The following is a 26,267-nucleotide window of genomic DNA, read 5'->3' as shown; positions in this document are numbered from 1 at the left end:
ATATAAATGGAAGGGCAAATAGTGTTGAGGAAGCAAAGAGTCTGCAGAAGGACTTGGACAGATAAGAGAATGGGCAAAGAAATGGCAGATGAACTACATGAACATTGATATCTCAATCATCCAGTATTTTACTTCCCCCTCCTCCTTCCCTCTTCTTCTATTCCCCATTTTAACCACTTACCTCTGCATCTCACCTGCCTACACCTCCCCCGGTGCCCCTCCTCCTTCCCTTTCTCCCATGGTCCACTCTCATCTCCTATCTGATTCCTTCCTCACCAGCCCTTTGCCTTATCCAACTCTACACTTCACCACCAACACCCCCCCCCACACACACACACACACACACACACACGCACAGGGCTTCACCTATCACCTTCTAGCTTGTCCTCCTTATTTCAGCTCCTTCTTCCTTCACTTCCAGTCTTGATGAGGGGTTCTTGACTGAAAAGTTGACGGTGTATCCTTTTCCATAGATGCTGCCTGACCAGCTGAGTTCCTCCAGCACGTTGTGTGTGTGTTGTGATGGAATGCAGTGTAGGGAAATGTATGGACATACACTTTTCTAGAAGGAGGTATACACTATTTTCTAAATGGGGAGGGAATTCAGAGATTGGAGGTTCAAAGGGATTTGGGGAGTCCTTGTGTGGGATTCCCTACAGCTTAACTTGCAGGGTGAGTCAGGAGTAAAGAAGGCAAATGCATTGTTAGCACTCGCTTCAAGAACACTAGATTATAAAAGCATAGTGGTTAGCACAACACTTCACAGTACAGGCAACCTGGGTTAAATTCCCACTGCTGCCTGTAAGGAGTTTGTACATTCTCCCTGTGACCATGTGGGTTTTTTTCCTTTGGGTGCACCAGTTTCCTCCCACAGTCCAAAGATGTACCAGTTTGTGGGTTAATTGTTCATTGTAAGTTGTCCTGTGATTAGGCTCAGATTAGGTTAGGGTATTGCTGGAAGGTGTAGTTCGAAGGGTCGAAGGGCCTATTTTGTGTTGTATCTCAATAAATGAAAACAAAATAAATGTAATGCTGAGGCTTTATAAGGCATTAATCAGATAATATTTGAAGTGTTGTGATCAGTTTCAGGCCCCATAACTAAGAAAGGATGTATTGGCACTGGAGGGTCCAGATGAGGTTTATGAGAATTACCCCAGGAAGGGAAGGGTTAGCGCATGAGGTGCACTTGATGGTTCCGGGCTTTTACTCACTGGAATTTAGAAGACTAATGGAGAATCTCATTGAGACCTATCAAATATTGAAAGGCCTAAATAGAATGGATGTGGAGAGGGTACTTCCAATAGTGGGTGAGTCTAAGACCGGAGGGCACAGCCTCAGAATAGAACAATATCCCTTTAGAATAGAAATGAGGAAGGACTTATTTAGTCAGAGAGTGATGAATCTGTGTAATTCATTGCCACTGACGGTTGTGGAGGCCTAGTCATTGGGTATAATTAAAGCAGAGATTGATTGGTTCTTGATGAGTTAGGGCATCAAAGGCTACTGGGAGAAAGGCCGGAGAATAGGGTTGAGAGGGAAAATAAATCAGCTATGATCAAATAGCAGAACAGAATCAATGGGCTGATTGGCCTAATTCTATTTCTATGTCTTATAGTCTGATGTCCTATAGTGGGTGTACCTGTGCTGGTATCTATAGACCTTTTCATAAGAGCATGTTCTAGCTTTTTCTCCGCTCTTACTTAATCAAGCTGTTGAACTGTACTGTTGCTGAAATGCATTTGTTCAGCTTTTTGAAGTTAGAGCATCCTTGTAGTTCATTAACTGAAGGGAAAATCATGCAGGAAACAAGACTGCATCAGTTTATTGGCTAATTGCTTTTAATTTTGTTGGTTATCTTGGGTGTTCATTCTGCTGCAAGCGTGATCAGACTCCTCTACTTTCTGGATCTAATTTCCTTTGTAATCTCACCACCATTTGATTCTGAATTCTACAGTGATAGAAATAACTCACATTTTGTGGAAGTAATAATTTATTGATCTAAGTATTAGGTTTCTTCCTTTTCTTGAAACAGACAATAACTTCTTTCTTCGATTTATTTCAATGAAATTAGAATGATAGCCCTGATTTCAATGTGCTTCAATTGGATTTTATGCCTTTTACTTCCAAGGCCTTTCCAATACCTGACTGCAGATGAGCAATTTATTGTTTTGAATCTCTGAGCTTATCACACTCCAAAGATCAGTAAATCCTTACCTTAAATTCTGATATGGTTCCTCAGTGAACCCCACTCTTGCTCTTCAATATCATTGCATCTGCAATTTTCACCTCTGTCATTGAAATGTAGAGCCAACTGAGCTTATTCTAGCATTGAAATATTTCTGCTCTTCTGCGTTTCATAGAAACAAAAGGATAACTTCTCATATTTCATCAGCCTGTTGAATTTTCCTCTATGGTTGAAAATTTGAAAACTATATGATGCATGTTCTGTAATTTGTGTCTTCTTCAGTGGGATCCTACCACTAAACGCATCTTTCCTATGGAAATCATGGGGGAAGGGAGGGCAGGGAATTACTCTCTACCTGACTCTCTTGTCCACTCATCCGCTCCACTGATTTCCCTCCTGGCACTTACCTCTCCAAGCGGGACAAATGTGACACCTCCTTGCTCACCATCATTCCGGGTCCTGAACAGTCCTTTCAGGTGAGGCAAGACTTCACCTACAAGTCTGTCGGGATAATCTATCGTACCCGGTGCTTCTGGTGCGGACTCCTCTGCATTGGTGAGATCCAACACAGATTAGGCCGTCGCTTTGTCAAGCACCTTTGATCTGTGTGCTGCAAGAGACAGGATTTCCCAGTGGTCACCCATTTCAATTCAACTTCCCATTCCCATTTTCACATGACTGTCCATGGCCTCCTCTGCTGCCATGATGAGGCTGAACTCAGGTTGGAGGAGCAACACCTTATATTCTGTCTGGGTAGCCTCCATCCTGATGGCATGAACGTCGATTTCTTTAACTTCTTGTAATTTCTCCCTCCTTGTTCCTTACTCATTCCCCTTCCTCCATCTTCTATTCCTGACTTCTACTCCCTTCTGTAACAATCTCAGCCCAAAACCCAACTGCTTATTTTCTTCCAAGGCCTCACTTGCTGAGTTCCTCCAGCAATCTGTCTGCACTGCTCTAGATTTCCAGAATCTGCTGATCTGTTGTGGATTATGAATACATTCTGCCTGGTTGATGAAGTAATCCTAGAGATATCGAGTAAGGATATTGACCTTAAAAGAATGTTGATCCAGACCAAGGGTGCTCTAGGTAACTTCAACAAAAGGAAGCCCGTTTTACAAGCCATCACTCTTTTGAGGGTATTGGGTCTCAATCCAAAATGGTCCTCTTAGTCCATGTTACCTTACTCATAAAACAGACACACCAGTCTATTGTTTCATAGCCCAATTTGTCTGAACTCCTCCAAATATAACAATAGTTGTGGTCAAGCCTCCTGCCATCCTGAACAGGCATAAAATGGTGGAGGAACTCAACAGGCTAAGCAGCATTTATGGAAATTTCAGGCCGAGATCCTTCGATAGGATGAAACATTGACTGTATTTATTTCCACAGATGCTGCCCGGCCTGCTGAGTTTCTCCAGCATTTTGTGTGTGTTGCTTGGATTCCAGCATCTGCAGATTTTCTCAAGTTTGTCATCTTGAATAGGTAGTTCTTTGTCAGGTAGAATAGAGGGCTATGGGTAACTCTAGGTAATTTCTAAAGTAAGTACATGTTTAGCATAGCATTGTGGGCCAAAAGGCCTGAATTGTGCTGTAGTTCTTCTATGTTTCTATGTAGAAACTGATACTTTTGGTTAGGTTTTTAAAAATAATTGTTCTTTAGGTATCGGTAATGGTACCAAGACTGCATTTATTGTTCATCTCTTGACTTACCGGTATATAGCAATACAACTGTATTAGAACTGAAAATTTGTTGTGAAATTTATAGCTAGTAATAAAATAATTGCAAGCACATGTAGACTGGGTTACGTGGAGTTGCGTCCCTGCAGGATATTAATGATCAAGTTCAGTGGCCTCTACAATCAATTTTGTCTCTTTGACACCAGTCCACCAATGACCTACTGTGACCTACTGTGATCTACTGTGTTTAGTAAGCATAACATAGTGTGGTGAGATTTAAACTCACACCCTGAAGTGTGGCTAATTTACCAAAACTACCACACTGCACTTCCTGCAATAGAGCATTACTTTCATTGATTCTTCAAATACCTTAATACTGGCACTTGCAAATTATTTTTTTTTACTGCAGCTAGCTATTTCTCATGCCAACATAGTTTATAAACTGAACTTGTTTCTATCAATAGGTCACACGGTAATTATTTCTAATAATACTGATACATGTGGTCATTCCAATAATTCCTTGTCATGTCAGCGAGATTTGTCATTTTGTTTCACCTTTGGAAATAACTAGTTGAAATAAGTAGCATGAAAAAATCATTAATTCAAATGCATTGCAAAATGCTATTAAATTTCTTTTTGTCGTATTTTGACCTGTGGAGCCCTTACCGAAGTTACTCGGTTCTTGAGAGATTTCAAAATCTGTGCTCAATCACAGGATTCTTCTCCGCTGTTGAAAAGGCAGCCAGCAGAAAATGTTTTGCATTCTACTACCTACTAAAAATCCTTTCTTTGAATCTACTCTATGAATAGTTATACATTTCTAGTTCAGGCACAAGACTATTTATGCTTTGAACTGACTTTCTTGTGGCATTGCGGTCTCGGGTCCACCATTCCATTCTCTTTCAACAAGTTCATCAAGGAAGTGACCTAACATTGTTAGGACGATGATTAGCTGAAGCACCCTTTGGTTATGAGCCTCCAATCTGCTTCTTGGCAAGTTTTTTTTGAAGGGTTTCTTCTTCTGCTCAGTTTCTTGAATCTGCTTCTCTCTCCATAGATGTTGCCTGTCCTGATGAGTGTTCAAGCATTTTTAGTTTTTGTAACTAATTTATAACAAATTGTTGTTCATTATTTGATTGTCAGGATTTATCAATCATGCATATCCAGCATTACTTTAAATTTCATTTTTATATAACCACTTCCAGTATTATTTCTGAGTTCACTTGCTTGTAAACACAGTTAGAAGCAATTGCTGGAGCTTTTAGGTAATAAGGTAGTGATCTAATTTATAGCTAGTACAATAAGAACAGATGTATTTATGCTTGCTTCCATTCATTGCAGGAAGTGCAGTATCAAGTCTTCTGAACCAGCGGAAGTCACTGAAGTGGTAAGGTTAAGCTATGATCAGAGATTCCATCTTACTTCGTTGTTTAACAACTTCTCCCAGGATAAAGTAAATGATCTGGGCTTTGAGTATGCAATACCTTAAAACACTGAGGAAAACTCTACATAAAAGGGATAAAAAAGCATCATTTGCTTGTTACATTTAAGTCTGTTATTCCTTTCAATCTGAGCAAGTGAATAATCAGCAGCCAACCCTCTGGCACCTTATTTTTAATCCTATATTTAATTGACTTTTTAGCATTAAAATTAAGAATGATTGGTTAACTGTAGCACACAGCTCTTTTGCAAGAGAGAAATGAAATCATTGGCTTTAAAATATCAATGTGGTATTTCAGATTCATGAAGGCAGAGAATACCATGACCGGCCATTATCAGATTACGAATAAGCCTGAGTAACCAAGTCATTACCCCAAAACTAAATTAGAAATAAATAGCCTTTGATTCTCAGGCGGAAAAAAGAGTATACTAAATTCTTTTCATGAGTGAATTTTCAAGCTACACTGAAGTACAAGCAAGGAAATAGCCTCCCCCTTATGCTAGCATATGGCCTGAACTCCTTTGAAGTCAAAGTCTTATTCAGAGGATGCTGGCAGCAGACAGGACAGATGCTGGTTCTGGGAGGATGTGAGTTTTACCTCTTCCCTTGCTAAACCAGCTAATTGTAGTGCAGGAAGTGACTTCAAACAGGCTAGGAGATTTCTTCCATGCCTGCTGCAACTGCACAGTACAGATTTTATTCATTTGGACCTGAAAATTGCAATGGAGGCATCACAACAAAGAAAGGGGCTCAATTTGCCATAACTTTAGAAACCACCTCTCTATTTTAGGCGGACATGCTGCTTTCCCACATATTGGTTTGAAATTGTTTCTCCATACTCAAAAGAGTTGGCTGAGATGCCCCATCCTATCTCTCCATCTGCAATTTTCTACTGATTAAGAAATGGATGGCCACCAATTAAAAATCCTTCCTGAAATTGTGTAAATAAGTAAGATAAAATACTTCCTGATTCTAGGTAGTGGTAAACTGTCTGATATACACTGCATCTCTGAGCTAATTAAAGGAAGATAAGTGTTTCTTTTTTACCATGCCCGTTCAGATAAGTACTTCATTAGGTCTAAATAACTGGGCATGCATGCTCAAACATTTCTCTTCATGTAGACAGTGTCATTATTTATTTAAAGCAATAGGTTTTTTTTGCCTCCTACTGTGGAGAACGTCTGCGGATGATTAGCTAGGTTCTTAAAATGTTTGCTTTCCTTCTTGACCATCAGTGACACTGATTACAAATGCTTATTTTTGGTTTTTGTCTGTGCTCCATTTACTCCTATATCTCTAATCATGGAAACTCATTCTCATCTGCAAATGGCTTTCCACCAGAAATAATTCTTGTTCTTATTAGATCCTGTGAAGGAAACTATTTATTTTCGGCTAAATTCTCAACATCTGTTGAATAAGAATAATGTGTTTTTATTGACTTCTCAAGTCAACAACATTGACTTCTCAAACTTCCGCTAATGCCCCACCTCCCCCTCGTACCCGATCCGTTATTTATTTATATACACACATTCTTTCTCTCTCTCTCTCTCTCTCTCCTTTTTCTCCCTCTGTCCCTCTCACTATACCCCTTGCCCATCCTCTGGGATTTCCCCCCCCCTCCCCCTTTTCCTTCTCCCTGGACCTCCTGTCCCATGATCCTCTCATATCGCTTTTGCCAATCACGTGTCCAGCTCTTGGCTCCATCGCTTCGCCTCCTGTCTTCTCCTATCATTTTGGATCTCCCCCTCCCCCTCCCACTTTCAAATCTCTTACTAGCTCTTCTTTCAGTTAGTCCTGACGAAGGGTCTCGGCCCGAAACATCGACTGTACCTCTTCCTAAAGATGCTGCTTGGCCTGCTGCGTTCACCAGCAACTTTGATGTGTGTTGCTTGAGTTTCCAGCATCTGCAGATTTCCTCGTGTTAATGTTTTTTTATATAACTTTCAATATAAGGTTTTCATCAGCGATAAGAAGAAGTGCCTGCCAGACTCCACTCAGGTTATCAGGAATTCTACTAGCCATCGATTACTTGCACAGATAGATTTTCTGCATGAGACTCTATCGAGGAGGCACCCTTGACAATGAGATTTCCCCGGAGACACTTTGCAAGCAGTTTATAGTCTTGATTCTTCTGGATCAGGAACAGCAACACTTAATGGCGATTAGTAAAAATAAATCTCCGGAGAATGATTCCAATGCAAAATGATCTCATATAAAAGCCTCGGATGTTTGATTGCTAAAGTATTTGGGAAGGAATTGATACATGGTGCAATAATCCAGAATAGCTTTCACCCTGTGTTATACAACATATTGTCCTAATGAATCCAATTGAGATTATGTGGGACAAGACAGCTGTTTGATAATTCCTATATCTCATTTCGATGATAAATTTAAGTTCTCTGGGTATGATATTTACAAGATCAGCATTTGTTCTGGATGAAAACCTTCCACCTTATTATTGAAATATATCTGAACTATTGAATCAACTTCTTTAAAATTTGCTGTACATACATAAATTAAAATCATAACTTTTGATATTTCGTTATAACCTTAAGACATTAGAACTATATACATCCAAACTTTTTTTTTATTTGTTCTCTTGTCTTTCAGTCATTTGAAAACACAAATTTACTATAACCAAATTCACGGTGCATTCCTCATTAAGTTGGTATAAATAAAAATGCAGCTACAAAGAAGGCAAGACAGTGACTATAGTTCATTAGGAGTTTGAAGAGATTTGGTTTGTCATCCAAAACACTGGGAAACTTCTATAGATGTGCCGTGGAGAGCATTCTGACAGGCTGCATCACTGTCTGGTATGTGGGTGGGGGAGTGTTACTGCACAGGACTGAAAGAAGCTCCAGAAAGTTGTAATATTAGTCAGCTCCATCTTGGGAACTAGCCTCCATAGTATCCAACACATCTTCAAGGAGCAGTGTCTCAGAAATGCGACATCCATTATTAAGCATGCACATCACCCAGGGCATGCCCTCTTCTCATTGCTACCATCAGGAAGGACGTACAGAAGCCTGAAGGCACATATTCAGCGATTCAAGAACAGATTCTTCCTTCTGCCATCTGTTTTCTAAATGGATACTTAACCCATGAACACGACCTGACTTTTCAAAATATATTCTCGGTGTCGGATGTGGGAGGCCCTGGAGTCTCCAAGCCTCCCGGACGTCTACATCTGCGCCAAGTGCATCGAGATGCAGCTCCTAAGGGACCGCGTTACGGAACTGGAGCTGCAGGTCGATGACCTTCGTCTGGTCAGGGAGAGCGAGGAGGTGATAGAGAGGAGTGGAAGGCAGGTGGTCACGCCGGGGCCACGGGAGGCAGACAAGTGGGTCACGGTTAGGAGAGGGAAGGGGAAAAGGCAGGTGATGAGGAGTACCCCGGCGGCTGTGCCCCTTAACAACAGGTACTCCTGTTTGAGTACTGTTGGGGGGGACAGCTTACCCGGGGGAAGCGACAGTGGCCCTGCCTCCGGCACAGAGTCTGGCCCTGTAGCTCAGAAGGGTAGGGCAAGGAAGAGGAGGGCAGTTGTGATAGGGGACTCGATAGTAAGGGGGTCAGATAGGCGATTCTGTGGACGCAGTCCAGAGACTCGGATGGTAGTTTGCCTCCCTGGTGCCAGGGTCCGGGATATTTCTGATCGTGTCCAAGATATCCTGAAGTGGGAGGGTGAAGAGCCAGAGGTCCTGGTACATATAGGTACCAATGACATAGGTAGGAAAAGGGATGAGGTCCTGAAAGAAGAATATAGGGAGCTAGGAAGGGAGTTGAGAAAAAGGACCGCAAAGGTAGTAATCTCGGGATTACTGCCTGTGCCACGCGACAGTGAGAGTAGGAATGCGATGAGGTGGAGGATAAATGCGTGGCTGAGGGATTGGAGCAGGGGGCAGGGATTCAAGTTTTTGGATCATTGGGACCTCTTTTGGCGTAGGTGTGACCTGTACAAAAAGGACGGGTTACACTTAAATCCTAGGGGGACCAATATCCTGGCAGGGAGATTAGCGGGGGCTACTGAGGTGACTTTAAACTAGAATGGTTGGGGGGTGGGAATCAAATTAAAGCGGCTAGGTGTGAGGAGGTTAGTTCACAACAGAGGGATGGGAACCAGTGCAGAGAGACAGAGGAGTGTAAAGTGAGCGTAGAAGTAAAAAGTACAAAGGGGAAAAGTAAAAGTGGCAGGCCGACAAATCCAGGGCAAGCATTAAAAAGGGCTAAGAGAGTTGTAAAAGAGTGCCTGAAGGCTTTATGTGTCAATGCAAGGAGCATTCGTAATAAGGTGGATGAATTGAAAGTGCAGATTGTTATTAATGATTATGATATAGTTGGGATCACAGAGACATGGCTCCAGGGTGACCAGGGATGGGAGCTCAACGTTCAGGGATATTCAATATTCAGGAGGGATAGACACGAAGGAAGGGGAGGTGGGGTGGCGTTGCTGGTTAAAAAAGAGATTAACGCAATAGAAAGGAAGGACATAAGCCGGGAAGATGTGGAATCGATATGGGTAGAGCTGCGTAACACTAAGGGGCAGAAGACGCTGCTGGGAGTTGTGTACAGGCCACCTAACAGTAGTAGTGAGGTCGGAGATGGTATTAAACAGGAAATTAGAAATGTGTGCAATAAAGGAACAGCAGTTATAATGGGTGACTTCAATCTACATGTAGACTGGGTGAACCAAATTGGTAAAGGTGCTGAGGAAGAGGATTTCTTGGAATGTATGCGGGATGGTTTTTTGAACCAACATGTCGAGGAACCGACTAGAGAGCAGGCTATTCTGGACTGGGTTTTGAGCAATGAGGAAGGGTTAATTAGCGATCTTGTCGTGAGAGGCCCCTTGGGTAAGAGTGACCATAATATGGTGGAATTCTTCATTAACATGGAGAGTGACGTAGTTAATTCAGAAACAAAGGTTCTGAACTTAAAGAGGGGTAACTTTGAAGGTATGAGACATGAATTAGCTAAGATAGACTGGCAAATGACACTTCAAGGATTGACGGTGGATATGCAATGGCAGGCATTTAAAGGTTGCATGGATGAACTACAACAATTGTTCATCCCAGTTTGGCAAAAGAATAAATCAAGGAAGGTAGTGCACCCGTGGCTGACAAGAGAAATTAGGGATAGTATCAATTCCAAAGAAGTAGCATACAAATTAGCCAGAGAAAGTGGCTCACCTGAGGACTGGGAGAAATTCAGAGTTCAGCAGAGGAGGACAAAGGGCTTAATTAGGAAGGGGAAAAAAGATTATGAGAGAAAACTGGCAGAGAACATAAAAACGGACTGTAAAAGCTTTTATAGATATGTAAAAAGGAAAAGACTGATAAAGACAAATGTAGGTCCCCTGCAAACAGAAACAGGTGAATTGATTATGGGGAGCAAGGACATGGCAGACCAATTGAATAATTACTTTGGTTCTGTCTTCACTAAGGAGGACATAAATAATCTTCCAGAAATAGTAAGGGACAGAGGGTCCAGTGAGATGGAGGAACTGAGCGAAATACATGTTAGTAGGGAAGTGGTGTTAGGTAAATTGAAGGGATTGAAGGCAGATAAATCCCCAGGGCCAGATGGTCTGCATCCCAGAGTGCTTAAGGAAGTGGCCCAAGAAATAGTGGATGCATTAGTGATAATTTTTCAAAACTCGTTAGATTCTGGACTAGTTCCTGAGGATTGGAGGGTGGCTAATGTAACCCCACTTTTTAAAAAAGGAGGGAGAGAGAAACCGGGGAATTATAGGCCGGTTAGCCTAACGTCGGTGGTGGGGAAACTGCTGGAGTCAGTTATCAAGGATGTGATAACAGCACATTTGGAAAGCGGTGAAATGATCGGACAAAGTCAGCATGGATTTGTGAAAGGAAAATCATGTCTGACGAATCTCATAGAATTTTTTGAGGATGTAACTAGTAGAGTGGATAGGGGAGAACCAGTGGATGTGGTATATTTGGATTTTCAAAAGGCTTTTGACAAGGTCCCACACAGGAGATTAGTGTGCAAACTTAAAGCACATGGTATTGGGGGTAAGGTATTGGTGTGGGTGGAGAATTGGTTAGCAGACAGGAAGCAAAGAGTGGGAATAAACGGGACCTTTTCAGAATGGCAGGCGGTGACTAGTGGGGTACCGCAAGGCTCAGTGCTGGGACCCCAGTTGTTTACAATATATATTAATGACTTGGATGAGGGAATTAAATGCAGCATCTCCAAGTTTGCGGATGACACGAAGCTGGGTGGCAGTGTTAGCAGTGAGGAGGATGCTAAGAGGATGCAGGGTGACTTGGATAGGTTGGGTGAGTGGGCAAACTCATGGCAGATGCAATTTAATGTGGATAAATGTGAAGTTATCCACTTTGGTGGCAAAAATAGGAAAACAGATTATTATCTGAATGGTGGCCGATTAGGAAAAGGGGAGGTGCAACGAGACCTGGGTGTCATTATACACCAGTCATTGAAAGTGGGCATGCAGGTACAGCAGGCGGTGAAAAAGGCGAACGGTATGCTGGCATTTATAGCGAGAGGATTCGAGTACAGGAGCAGGGAGGTACTACTGCAGTTGTACAAGGCCTTGGTGAGACCACACCTGGAGTATTGTGTGCAGTTTTGGTCCCCTAATCTGAGGAAAGACATCCTTGCCATAGAGGGAGTACAAAGAAGGTTCACCAGATTGATTCCTGGGATGGCAGGTCTTTCATATGAAGAAAGACTGGATGAACTGGGCTTGTACTCGTTGGAATTTAGAAGATTGAGGGGGGATCTGATTGAAACGTATAAGATCCTAAAGGGATTGGACAGGCTAGATGCGGGAAGATTGTTCCCGATGTTGGGGAGGTCTAGAACGAGGGGTCACAGTTTGAGGATAGAGGGGAAGCCTTTTAGGACCGAGGTTAGGAAAAACTTCTTCACACAGAGAGTGGTGAATCTGTGGAATTCTCTGCCACAGCAAACTGTTGAGGCCAGTTCATTAGCTATGTTTAAAAGGAAGTTAGATATGGCCCTTGTGGCTACAGGGGTCACGGGGTATGGAGGGAAGGCTGGGTTCTGAGTTGGATGATCAGCCATGATCATAATAAATGGCGGTGCAGGCTCGAAGGGCCGAATGGCCTACTCCTGCACCTATTTTCTATGTTTCTATGTTTCTATGTTTCTATATATAACTTCTGCTTTATGCTATTTTTAATCTATTCAATATACATATATCATATATACTTAATGAAATTGATCTGCTTATGTTTTTTTTCCTTTCTATATAATCATCTACTTCATTGTACTTGTGCTGCTAAGTTAACAAATTTTGCAACACATTCCAGTGACAACAAACCTGATTCTGATTCTGAATCTGAAATGAATAATCGAGGTATTTTTGCTTATTTCTCTGTTTAGTTCCCCGTGACATTAATTTTTTAAGCTACCACAGGCTGTTCACAGACTGGACAGCATTTGATGCAAGTTCTGCTGGAACATATTTATTCTCAGCATGATGTGAAGAGAATCATTAAAAGATCCCTGGGTAGAAATATTCTCTTACATCCTAACAATTAAAGAACACTATACTACTCGCATCATGTTGTTTATCCTTTATCCGTTGTTTTCTTTGATCCTCATTGCAATGTTTCATATCAAATCCTCCTTTCTGCCCATATATACATTATTCCAGCAAACTGAAGTGATGTTCAGGATAATAAATTGCTGAATTCTATCTAGTACAGAGATCTATTCACCTATTGTCTTCAGTGGGTTCTTCTACTCTGCATAGATTCCTTTTACTAAGATCCTCAATAATGTTGAAAGTGATTCTCATACATTTTAGACTTTAGCTACTTTTTATCCCATCAGAATGTATTTTAAAATAAAGATAGCTTCAGTACTTACTGCAAGGATGAGCAAGTACTCTAACTTCATCGATGGCAATGTATCCAGGATGGCCTTTCGAAGCAACTGATTCAAATATAACCTGAAATGAAAAAGAGAGTGTAGTGATAACTAAATTAACATCAGTCCTTAATATGAAATAAAACTATGTGGCTCAGATTGGTTAAGGTCGTAGTTCCATATGAACTGTTACATGAGTATATCATTGAAGCTCTTATAGGAAGCTATTTTAGTTTTGTAAATGTTTACTATGATGGCTTTGTTTGTACTTTCTTTCCTCCTACAGAAATTATCTGCACTTGATTACTGGAGCAGCAACATGGGTAAACTTGGAAATATTAAACAGTAAATAGTCAATTATCTTCCCTTTTCCCAACCCCCTGCTTCCACTGAAGCTCCCTCCACCCCCACAATACCCAACCTCCCCCATCGCACCCTCCAAACCCCAATTAATTTGTCTATGAATGTAACACCCTGGTAAAGGTTTCACTGCTGACGAAATGGTCTTTCTGTAGAAGCATTGTTTGTGTTATGGTTAGCGATAATGGGTGCTTTGGAATGCAAGTCATCCAATCCGGGGAGTGTTTTTTTTTTGTGTGCCTGACACCGGTGTGAGCAGGACCTTTAGTTCGGCAGGAGATGAAGAAAGAACCAGTCATAAGGTTCAACCCGGTGAGGACTGTGATTCGATGGAACAAGATGCAGAAGTCTACTGAGGGTCAGTGAATATGACTTTTAGAAGTGTTGAGCTCCAACCACATTTGACAGTTAAATTATACTGGGTCCGTTTCGTTTTTTTGCTTGCTTTTCTTTACTAATCCTTTAGTGAAATTAAGATTCATAAATATAATTGCTGTAATCATATGCAATGTGTTATTTCTTTGAACCAAGTTGTAACAGGGTAGCCAATTACACAGCGTTCACTCAAACCGGGGTTTGGGTTGGCGAGACATCCTGATCTCATGGATTGAGCGGGACCTGAGTGTGTATTCCCTAGACTTACACAGTCCAAGGAAACCAGGGTTTCATAAATAAACTAATTCTAATTTTAAACTCATTCTTTTTTTTCTTGATTCCCCAGTATAAGAAAGAGTAGCTTTGTATCTACCTGACTGAATCTCCATATCATGCTAGAGAACATGGTCAAACCCACAGGAATACAAGCTTGCTTATGCAAGCCCTCATAAACTAACCCATAAAACCTAGTATTATTGATGAATGTGCTATACTCATCTAACACCATAGACTCATCATTAGATTGGATTAAAAAACTCAGCTGACATTATCATACTTTCAGTAGTAACAATCTGTAATCAATGAACATTAATTCAAAATCATTACCACAAGAAAGTTTGGTGAAGGCATATACCTCAAATAACAGAATGCTGTTAGGATATAGGGACAGCCTTCCCAAAACAGCATATTACCTTTAACTAGGAAAATGAATAAAAATCTGTGATCTGATTGGACTCAGAATACTTCTTCAAAGAGGATAAAACTTCTCATAAAAATGATTGCAGTTGGATGATCATTTCCAAAAAATCATAAAATTAAAAAATTGACATCACTTCCCAACTTCATTTTTTTGGGCATCTAATTACTTTAATACTGGATAACCACAAATGCACAGTTCAATGGATAATGTTTACAGGAATCCAGGGGGTGCACAGAGATAGGACTTGGCACTGATCAGCAGAATTGTAATGGAAAGAACACTGGCAGCATTGAATTCTGCCACTACACTGATGAGGCGCTTGGTCTTGTGCCATTCCCATTCGAACTCTCATCTAAGATGTGCCCTTCTGGCTTATGAAATCCTTCAGTTACTGGTAGCCTCCAACCTGATGGCATGAAATCATTTCCTCCAACTTCCTGTAATTCCTCCCCCACCCCTCAATTCCCCAACTTTGGCCTCTTACCTCTTCTCCTCACCTGCCTATCATCCCCCTTTCTCCCATGGTCTACCTCCCCTCCCCATAAGATTCCTTCTTCCCCAGCCCTTTACCTTTCCTACCTACCACCTCTCAGCTTCTTACTTCATCCCTTTCCCTCTCCCTAATCCACCTGGCTTCACCTATCACCTTCTAGCTTGTCCTCCTTCCCCACCTTCATATTCTGCCACCTTCCCCCTTTATTTCCAGTCCTGATGAAGGGTCTCAGCCCAGAACATCGACTGTTTATTTTTTTTTTACATAGATGCCCGACCAGTTGCATTCCTCCAACATTTTGTGTGTGTTACCTTAGTTACTGGTATTGTTCTGGCAAAATTTAATTATGACTGTCTCCAATAAAGTAAAGTGAACTTTGGTTTGAACTAATCTTCATTTAATTGCTTATATTCCCTTAATGCTCAACTACAACTTAATTGAAGCCTGTTTTGTGCTTGTTTGAGCCAATTATTGGAAATAAGATTGATGACAGAAATGGCTCCTCATCTATTTTTCAACTGGTCTTCAGGAAGTTAAGTTTGCATCCAATATACTATAAAAGATGAAGCTGAGAACTCAACATTGCTAACAACTGATTCTGCACACATGCACTCAATAATCTAATCTATTGATACATTACAATTACTCTCATAAATCTTCTATAACATTACCTGGTAGAAGTTTGGCCAAAATGTACTGATAGCCAGCTCTGTCTTAATCCATCCTTCAGTAACTATACCAGACACGTTCCAGACAGGATTTCCTTGAGGTCCTCCATTAACTTTCACATAGACATTCAAGGCACCTGGACTGGATCGATCCTTGCTTGACAGAAAATAGTGAAAGTCAATGCAGTGTGTGTCATTCTCTTTTAGTATGGGCAACATCAGATGAGCCTTCTGTCCTGATATTCGTCCGGAGCTGTTAACCAGCATAAAGGTCCCTAAAAGAAGTAAAAAGTAATTTCAGAATAAAAATGGAATAATGAAGTTCACTCCTCAGTACCTATTGACCTGATTTTATTTGATTTTGTTAGACATAGAAAATGAAGATCGCAAATGATGAGATCACAACTGACACCATAATTGTTTCACATTGACTTCTGAGTAATAATTTTCCCATTTCTTGGTTATGTAAGTTTTTATACAAAGCAGATTCCAAATATAATAGAAAATACAATCAAGTTTTGATTAATATGCTTTAAATGCTTCCCTCTATGAGTGTGCATGAAATAGCTATAGTTCCAAAAGAATAATATGATAAATTTTTCTATCCTGCAGATTCAGATTTAAATTCTTTGGTGTTATAATTTCAGAGGATCTGTCCTGGGCCCAGTAAGTAAGTGTAATTACAAAGCAAGCACAGCATTGCCTCAACTTCCTTAGGTGTTTGTGAAGATTTTGCATTGACATCTAAAACTTTGACAAATTTCCATAGATGTGTGGTGGAGAATAGAAATCCCACAAAAAGTAATGGATATGGCCAGGTCCATCACGGGTAAAGCCCTCCCCTCACTTGAGCATATCTACATGGAGTGTTGTCGCAGAAAAGCAGCATCTATCATCAGCGAACCCCATGCTCTCTTCTCACTGCTGCCATCAGGAAGGAGGTACAGAAGCCTCAGAACTCACACCACTAGGTTCAGGAACAGTTATTACCCCTCAACCGTCTGTCTCTTGAACAAAATGGGATAACTTCACATGCCCAACCACTAAAATGTTCCCACAACCCATGGACTCACCTTCAATGACTCTTCCTCTCATGTTCTTGATATTTATTGTCTATTTATTTAAAATTATTGCTTCTTTCATTTTGGACCTTTATTACAGTTATTATTCTATCATGAATTTATTGACTATGCCCACAAGAAAATATATCACAGGTTACATATGGTGACATATATGTACTTTGATAATAAATACTCTTTGACTTTAGACTCATGCTTTGAACGGCCATAGAACAACCTAAGTCCAATTGTTTGAAAATCTATGTGTAATTCCCTGGTTAGGATTTTTACTGCTAAGGCTGCGGGATATTTCATTTAGTAGATTTTTGTGAAAGCGGCGTGTGCTGCTGGCAGAATATTTTGCTTTCGGCTAAAGATAAAAAGGGCCGTGATGTTCAAATTGGAAAGCCAATCAGGATGGTGGAATTGGGAGAAGGTTCTAGAGAGAGCTGGATAGAGAAAGATATGTGATGGACACAGGTGGGGCTCATGGTCTTTTGTTGGGAGACGAGAAGAGAAGATTGGGAGAGATGGCTGTAGGATTCAATCCAATGGGAAGATGCAATTGCTAGGAGTGCTTCACATGATGGAGTCCAAGATGGGAAGTTCTACAGGTGACTGGTGACGAGAATTCAGCACCGTGAGTAATAGTCATACCCAGCTTTTGAACAATATGAGCTCTAATGGGATGTGCATATTTAGACTGGTTTAATTGTAATGGGTCCTTTCATTTTTTTCTCTTTACTTTCTTTTTTTCTCTTAACAGTTTGATAAAGCTGAAATTAATAAATACACTTCCTTTACAATTGTATGGGGTGTACGATCTCTTATTTCTTGCTAACTGCTAATTGTGTATGGGCAGTGCTTACAGTAACATTCACTAAATCAGGGTACCATAATTTGAAACGTCCCAACTTTCCTGCTTGGTTGAACCCCAAATCATACTTACCCTAGACGTATATTGCTTAAGAAAGGTGACCTTCTCACCACTGAGCCAGCTAACTACCCAAGTTTGCATACAAGCTTGATGAGGGGGTTACAACATTCATTTTCTTTCATTAGCCAGTAGATAACAGTATATTTTTAAGCTGCCTGTGATGCCAATGCATCTTATAGCCTCCTCTAATAGTATCTATTCATTTCCATCATCTTTATATTATCAAAGTAAGATTATACATATTCCCTTATGTCAGTTTGGACAGTGAAGGCTTGTTTCCAATTGATATCTATCGTGACAAGGTCAGTTCACTAATGTACTGAGAAACCTCAGCATAAATAAAAGGCAAACGGATAGATACAGGATAGGTATACCCTCAATAATTCATGTATTTTGCATTTGTTTAAAACCTATAATTTATATTTAAATCATGTACGTGATGTGCAAATATTATTGAGACAAATACTTCTGAGATTTCATACAATGATTTCTCTCACATTCTAATGTAAAGAACACTATTTATTTTGCCCATTTATTTTGTATAAGGATTTTTCATTCAAGAAATATACTTCAGGAGAAATACATTTTCAGTTATGTATGACATGTTTTCTAAGCTTTCCAGAAAATATGTCAACTTGCAGTATTCATTTCACTTTAATAATAGCCTTACAAGCAGGGTCAATATGAATGAATATTTAAGTGGTACAATTTTCTCTTATCAACCTCCCCATTGCCTTTGTTGATTAATGCCATTAATAAACTACCATCAGAGCCATGTAATGAAATCTCAAATCCAAGACCAGGTTAATTGTATTCTAGCTTTCTCATTATTGAGTAAATTATACCATGCATTCTGAATAAATCTTTGAAATAATAAACAAAAAAATTCAGTCATTAGCACAGCAGGTAGAGTTTTTAATTACACCTGCTGATAGAAATCTGTTCATCTTTTTCAAATGATGAGAGTTGGTGGAAAAGTAGTGGGTCTAATTTTGCTTTGGATGTCTAGAAGCACCTTTTGGGAAATAATGAAGTTGCCATCAGCATGTTAATACAGCATGTTCATAGCATTATGGAAATTGTAACACATAACAGGAGAGTATTCAGCTTAATCCATATTCAGCCCCTCAAATGGAGCTGCATTTCACTTTAAATCTTGTGCTAAATTAATTAAATTGCTATACAACTACACATTAATGTTCAAATTCAAATAGACCAAATTCTACATTCTGAGAAATAGTTGCTCTGTACTTTATTATTTTTCTGATATTAATTACATAGGAAATAATATTGCTGCAAAATCTGCTCAGATTAAGACTAACTATTAAATTATTCTTACCTAAAGAAAATAGATTTAGTGGTCAAAAGAAGTGTTAATTTAGTGAGGCTATCATTGGTGCAAACTATCTCATTGACACATCTTCCATTGTGTTATGTGGCACCACTGCAAACAAAGATGTGATGCTGCAGTAAGCTAGAATCAGAATCAGGTTTAATATCACCGGCATAGGTCCTGAAATTGGTTAACTTTGCAGCAGCAGTACAATAAAATACATGATAAATAAATATGGAGAAAAAAAACTAAGTTATATTATATGTATGTATACGCCTACTAAATAGATAAGTTAAACAAGTAGAGAAAAAAAACAGAAATAAAAAACTAGTAAGGGAGTGTTCACGGGTTTAATGTCCATTTAGGAATTGGATGGCAGAGGGAAAGATGCTGTTCCAGAAATGCAGTGTATGTTCCTTCAGGCTTCTGTACCTCCTACCTGATGGTAACTGTATAAAGAGGGCATGTCCTGGGTGCTGGGAACCTTAATGATGGACGCTGCTTTCCTAAGGCACCACTCCTAGAAGATGTCTTGGATTCTACAGAGGCTAGTACCCCTAAAGGAGCTGACTAATTTTACAAGTTTCTGCAAATTACTTTGATCTCGTGCATTAGTCCCCCCCCCCACATACCAAATGGTGATGCAGCCAGTCAGAATGCTCTCATGATAATTTGTAGACGTTTTTGAGTGCTTTAGTTGACAAACCAAATTTCTTCAAACTCTGAATGACATATTGATGCCGGAGAACTTACTATTGGTATAACCTGTAGCCTTGTGCCCAAGAAATCTTCACTGACTGACTGAAGCTGAATAGGGGCACCTTAAAGAATGAGAGCAGGGTCGGGAAATGGATTGGTTTATGAAAGCAGCTTGAAGAATTCAGCACCCAGAAAAAGCATATCTTGGAATCCAGTACCAAATACTCTGAACCACAACAATGCATGATGTACACCAAATACAATAGGTTTGTCTTTACAATAACTCTGAAAATTAGTGATAAGAGTCTTGCCACACCCAATAAAGAGATGATGTTGATAATTCAAGTAAGCAGTAGGAGGAAGAATTACCAAGTACTTTGCCATCCTTCATTAATGGTGGGACATAATAATGACTTTTATTCAGCTATCGTACTGGAACAAAATTTCCAGACATTGAGCTCAGAGGAATTTCCAGAGCAAACTGATGTCTAAGTTCTCTTCTATTAATGTTTAACATGCTAGAAGACACTTTGTTGTTTGTTCTGCTTATTTCAGTGCAGAGTATTAATACTTTTGTACATTCTTCCAGGACAGTAAGTCCAGCCCAGCAATCTACGTGTGCTGCTTGATGCAGTTCTTGCAGCAGAATGTGTGATGAGTGAAAAGAAATCATTCAAAACAGTTGAATGGATAATTCTACATGGATATGACCTAAGGTTCAACATCAAATCAGTTCAAGATATATAACATGAAATAATGGTAATGAATAAAGTTTATGGTTTTTGATAGTGACCAGCTTCAGAGCTTACAACCAATGTATCAGAGATAGCTACTCCCAATAGACAAGCAATCCTGTGTGACGACAGCATTCTGCTGATAAAGCAAAGGTTTGCCAGGCACATCCTATTGAAAACAAAATGAAATAACTATAAGTCAGCCATATGCTGCTTGATCAGTTGCAAGGCATTATTATGAATTGTTTTATGATCAGCATAAGACGTAAAAGCATAAGATCATGGAAAAGGATAGAATCAGAGAGGACAGGAAAATTTTTAATTGGGGAAGGGCAAATTATGAGGCTATAAGGCTAGAACTTGCGGGTGTGAATTGGGATGATGTTTTTGCAGGGAAGTGTACTATGGACATGTGGTCGATGTTTAGAGATCTCCTGCAGGATGTTAGGGATAAATTTGTCCCAGTAAGGAAGATAAAGAATGGTAGGGTGAAGGAACCATGGGTGACAAGTGAGGTGGAAAATCTAGTCAGGTGGAAGAAGGCAGCATACATGAGGTTTAGGAAGCAAGGATCAAATGGGTCTACTGAGGAATATAGGGAAGCAAGAAAGGAGCTTAAGGAGGCGCTGAGAAGAGCAAGAAGGGGGCATGAGAAGGACCTGGCAAGTAGGTAAAGGAAAACCCCAAGGCATTCTTCAATTATGTGAAGAACAAAAAGATGACAGGAGTGAAGGTAGGATCGATTAGAGATAAAAGTGGGAAGATGTGCCTGGAGGCAGTGGAAGTGAGTAAGGTCCTCAATGAATACTTCTCTACGGTATTTAGCAATGAGAGGGAACTTGATGACGGTGAGGACAATAAGAGTGAGGTTGATGTTCTGGAGCATGTTGATATTAAGGGAGAGGAGGTGTTGGAGTTATTAAAATACATTAGGATGGATAAGTCCCTGGGGCCTGACGGAATATTCCCCAGGCTGCTTCACGAGGCAAGGGAAGAGATTGCTGAGCCTCTGGCTAGGATCTTTATGTCCTCATTGTCTACGGGAATGGTACCGGAGGACTGGAGGGAGGCAAATGTTGCCTCTTGTTCAAAAAAGGTAGTAGGGATAGTCCGGGTAATTATAGACCAGTGAGCCTTACGTCTGTGGTGGGAAAGCTGCTGGAAAAGATTCTTAGAGATAGGATCTATGGGCATTTAGAGAATCATGATCTGATCAGGGACAGTTAGCATGGCTTTGTGAAGGGCAGATCGTGTCTAACAAGCCTGATAGAGTTCTTTGAGGAGGTGACCAGGCATATAGATGAGGGTAGTGCAGTGGATGTGATAGTAAGGCATTTGACAAGGTTCCACACGGTAGGCTTATTCAGAAAGTCAGAAGGCATGGGATCCAGGGAAGTTTGGCCAGGTGGATTCAGAATTGGCTTGCCTGCAGAAGGCAGAGGGTCGTGGTGGAAGGAGTACATTCGGATTGAAGGGTTGTGACTAGTGGTGTCCCACAAGGATCGGTTCTGGGACCTCTACTTTTCGTGATTTTTATTAACGACCTGGATGAGGAGGTAGAAGGGTGGGTTGGCAAGTTTGCAGATGACACAAAGGTTGGTGGTATTGTAGATAGTGTAGAGGATTGTAGAGAGACATTGATAGGTTGCAGAAGTGGGCTGAGAAGTGGCAGATGGAGTTCAACCCGGAGAAGTGTGAGGTGGTACACTTTGGAAGGACAAACTCCAAGGCAGAGTACAAAGTAAATGGCAGGATACTTGGTAGTGTGCAGGAGCGGAGGGATCTGGGGGTACATGTCCACAGATCCCTGAAAGTTGCCTCACAGGTAGATAGGGTAGTTAAGAAAGCATATGGGGTGTCAGCTTTCATAAGTCGAGGGATAGAGTTTAAGAGTCGCGATGCAATGATGCAGCTCTGTAAAACTCTGGTTAGGCCACACTTGGAGTACTGTGTCCTGTTCTGGTCACCTCATTATAGGAAGAATCTGGAAGCATTGGAAAGGGTACAGAGGAGATTTACCAGGGTACTGCCTGCTTTAGAGAGTATGGATTATGATCAGAGATTAAGGGAGCTAGGGTTTTACTCTTTGGAGAGAAGGAGGATGAGAGGAGACATGATAGAGGTATACAAGATATTAAGAGGAATAAATAGAGTGGATAGCCAGTGCCTCTTCCCCAGGGCACCACTGCTCAATACAAAAGGACATGGCTTTAAGGTAAGGGTTTGGGAAGTTCAAGGGGGATATTAGAGGAAGGTTTTTTACTCAGAGAGTAGTTGGTGTGTGGAATACACTGCCTGAGTCAGTGGTGGAGGCAGATACACTAGTAAAATTTAAGAGACTACTAGACAGGAATATGGAGGAATTTAAGGTGGGGGGGGTAATATGGGAGCCAGGGTTTGAGGGTCGGCACAACAATGTGGGCTGAAGGGCCTGTACTGTGCTGTACTATTCTATTCTATATTCTGTCGTAACAAAGAGCATATATCCTAAAATGTTGTTCCCATAAAGTTGGAAAAACACCCTTTGCACAGATGAAAATCATGTCAATGCAGCATGAAGTGATTTTGCACGTTTCTGAGAGTTAACAATAATTACTAATATACCCTGGCTGTAGTGCATACTCCTCCAAGAGGGCCACTACATTGCCGTGGTTTGGGGGCTTGTGTGTCTCAATGACCTAGGGAGCTATGTTGGCTGGAGTCAAGGCTTTATGCTTTAGCTCTTGGTAGGATCAACAATGCCAAGCAGGTCAAACGGTAAAGGCCAGACTAAGAGTAGTCCACCGGTCCTCCAGTTTCAGGTTTCAGCTCAAGGCTAACAACCCTGACTGCTGAAACAAAATTGTTACGGAAATAGCATTGAAGAATCCTTCTGCATCTGAGTGTGATGGTGTTCCTGAGTCTCCATCTGGGACTTACATGACTGACAAGTAATGAAAACCAAGAAGAAGCTACTGACATGATGAAAGAAGGCCAAAGCACACAGGAGATGGAGGAGCTTCACTCCTGCCCAAAAGCCAGTGGTGTACCGGGCAATAAGTAAGTAAGTAAGTAATGCACACTATTTACAGGATACACTGTACCAACTTGACCACAGACTTAACATTCATTTAGAAGCAGATTGGAAATTCTACAATTGACCCTTCAGGTTCCCATCAGGTTCCCTTCAGGTGATATATTATCCTGACTTGAGATTTACCACACTTCATTGTTCACATATGTCTCAGGCAAGTATTTACTGTAGCAAGGCTGAAGGGGTTCAGAAAAAAAGGTTCTCTGCCGCATTTATATGGCAACAAGGATGTAGGCAATAATTGCTTGTTCCAGCAAAATGGATGTATGCAACCAAAGAAGATGAAGAAAACTTTTCTATCACCTTTCTTGAATTTTGTTTATTGTTGATAACTGGCTTTCTGTTGTTTATCAGTGTTTTCAGATAATGCATAAAGCATTGCTTTGGAGTGATAACTGTTGGACAACCTACTGTAATTTTGTAGACCTTTTCATGAATATAATCAAATTGAGCTCAACTACCTCAGTCCCAAGAATATAAATATATTTACATGGATCAACTTTTATTTAGAAAAGTTCCTTAATTTGGCTGCATAGATTTGTAAGAAAAATACAACACAAAACAGGCCATTTTGGCCCATCTAGTACATGCAAAACCATTAAACTGCCTAGTCCCATCAACCTGCACTGGGACATACCCGTCCCATCCATCTTTCTATTCAAACTTCTCTTAAACGTTGAAACCAAGCTTTCATGCACCACTTGTGCAAGCACTATGATCAATAGATGCAAAATGTTCCCCTACACAAACTTCTGACACTTGCCCAGTCTCATTCCATAATAGCAGATCAAGTATCACACACTCTCTCAATATGGCTTCTATGTGCCAATTAAGGAATGTTTCCTGAACGTATTTGACAAACTCTATCCTGTCCAGTCCTTTTACAGTATGGGAGTCCCAGTCAATATGTAGAAAGTTAAAATCACTTACCATAATAACTTAGGTTTCTTGCAACAGTCTGTGAAATTTCTACAAATTTGTTGGGTGATCTACAATATAGCCCCATTAACATGGTCATATCGTTCTTATTCCTCAATTTCAGTCATAAACCATATAACCATATAACAATTACAGCACGGAAACAGGCCATCTCGGCCCTTCTAGTCCAGGCCAAACTCTTACCCTCACCGAGACCCACCGACCTGCACTCAGCCCATAACCCTCCATTCCTTTCCTGTCCATATAGCTATCCAATTTAATTTTAAATGACAACATCGACCTGCCTCAACCACTTCTGCTATAAAGAAGTTCCCACTCATGTTACTCCTAAACTTTTGCCCTTTAACTCTCAACTCATGACCTCTTGTCTGAATCTCCCCCACTCTCAATGGAAAGCTTTACTAGATGAATTCTCCAGTCTGTCCTGACTGAGCATTGCCGTGACATTTTTTCCTGACTAGTAATGCCACCCCTCACCCTTTAATCCCTCCTGCTCTGTCATGATTAAATCAACAGAACCCCGGAATATTGAGCTGTCAGTCTTGCCCCTCCTGCAAACAAGTCTGACAAATGGCTAAATATCATAACACCTTGTGTTGATCCATGCCCTGAGCTCATCTGCCTCTCCTACAGTATTTCTTGCATTGAAATATACTCAGCTCACTATATCAGTCGCACCATGCTCAACCTTTTAATCTCGACTTTGTATATTATAGGCTTAACATCTTTCTCCACAACCACCTCATTAACTGTTCTGGCACTCTGGCTCCTATCCCTCTCTGGACCTCTAGTTTAAACTCCCTTCCCCAGCAAACATTCCCACTCCAGTTCAGGTGCAAGCCATCTCTTCTGTACAGTTCCCACCTTCCTTGGAAGAGAGAGCAGTGGTTCAGCTGCCTGATACTGTCCCTCCTACTGCAACTCCTTGATTCAGATTCACTGCTAAGTACAAACTAATCTTTTGACAAGATTTGAACTTCACTTGAAGTGGATACAAAAGTCAAGTGAGGATCTAAGGAAATTTTGATACTAACACCAATTAAGCTGTTACAGAATATAGACTTTGGGATTGAAGCTGTGCAATGAATTGAATTTGGGAACAGTTAACAATAGAAACCAAGGAGTAAATGAATCTCAGGGTAGCATATGGTAATATACAGCGCTATACAGAAGTCTTAGGCACATATATATAGCGAGGGTACCTAAGACATTTGTATAGCATTCTAAGCTGTTTCATATATCATTTCCTGTGTGGGTTAATTTTGATTTGATTTGAAGCACACCGTAGAAAGTCATCCATCACCATCCTTTCTTTATTTGCCCTTGAAACAGCAATATCTGTTCGTCTTAAGTTTTTTGTTAACATTGGTGACCAGTTAGTAGATACAGTCCTATGCAAAAGTCTTGGCATTCTAGCTATATATACAGGTATGTGCCTAAGACCTTTGCATAGTACTGTATAGGTACTTTGATAATAAATTTACATTGAACTTTGATCTTTGAAGGATTAATATACTGCAAAATCCCATTAATGGAATTCACCTTCAAGAACCGCAATGGTAACAGATTAGTCTACTTCAGTGTGTTGGATGAGATTATTGCTATGTTTTATTACAGGAATAGACCAATAGAGTTAAGTTAAGGCATGATATTTATTGCTTTTTGACACAGAAATGAGGTCAGTGTCAACAGAGCGACAATAAAGAGGAAGCCT

General features: G+C 40.5%; 1 protein-coding gene across 7 annotated transcripts in view; it reads right to left on the bottom strand.

The window, feature by feature from the left end:
- The window catches only part of LOC134342756 (receptor-type tyrosine-protein phosphatase T-like), a 1,640,095-nt gene that overhangs the window by 906,722 nt on the left and 707,106 nt on the right, over window positions 1-26,267 (bottom strand). For all 7 annotated transcript variants that reach the window (XM_063041291.1, XM_063041286.1, XM_063041287.1 and 4 more), the window contains exons 3-4: window positions 15,784-16,055; window positions 13,185-13,266 (exon numbers count right to left, since the gene is read on the bottom strand). In XM_063041291.1, coding sequence (XP_062897361.1) covers window positions 13,185-13,266; window positions 15,784-16,055 — 354 coding nt within the window. The remainder of the gene's footprint in view (window positions 1-13,184; window positions 13,267-15,783; window positions 16,056-26,267) is intronic.

Source organism: Mobula hypostoma, chromosome 2 (assembly GCF_963921235.1).
Source record: "Mobula hypostoma chromosome 2, sMobHyp1.1, whole genome shotgun sequence".
Classification (NCBI taxonomy): Eukaryota; Metazoa; Chordata; class Chondrichthyes; order Myliobatiformes; family Myliobatidae; genus Mobula; species Mobula hypostoma.
The sequence above is the reverse complement of the archived record's forward strand: the minus strand, read 5'-3'. Positions and strand labels throughout refer to the sequence as shown.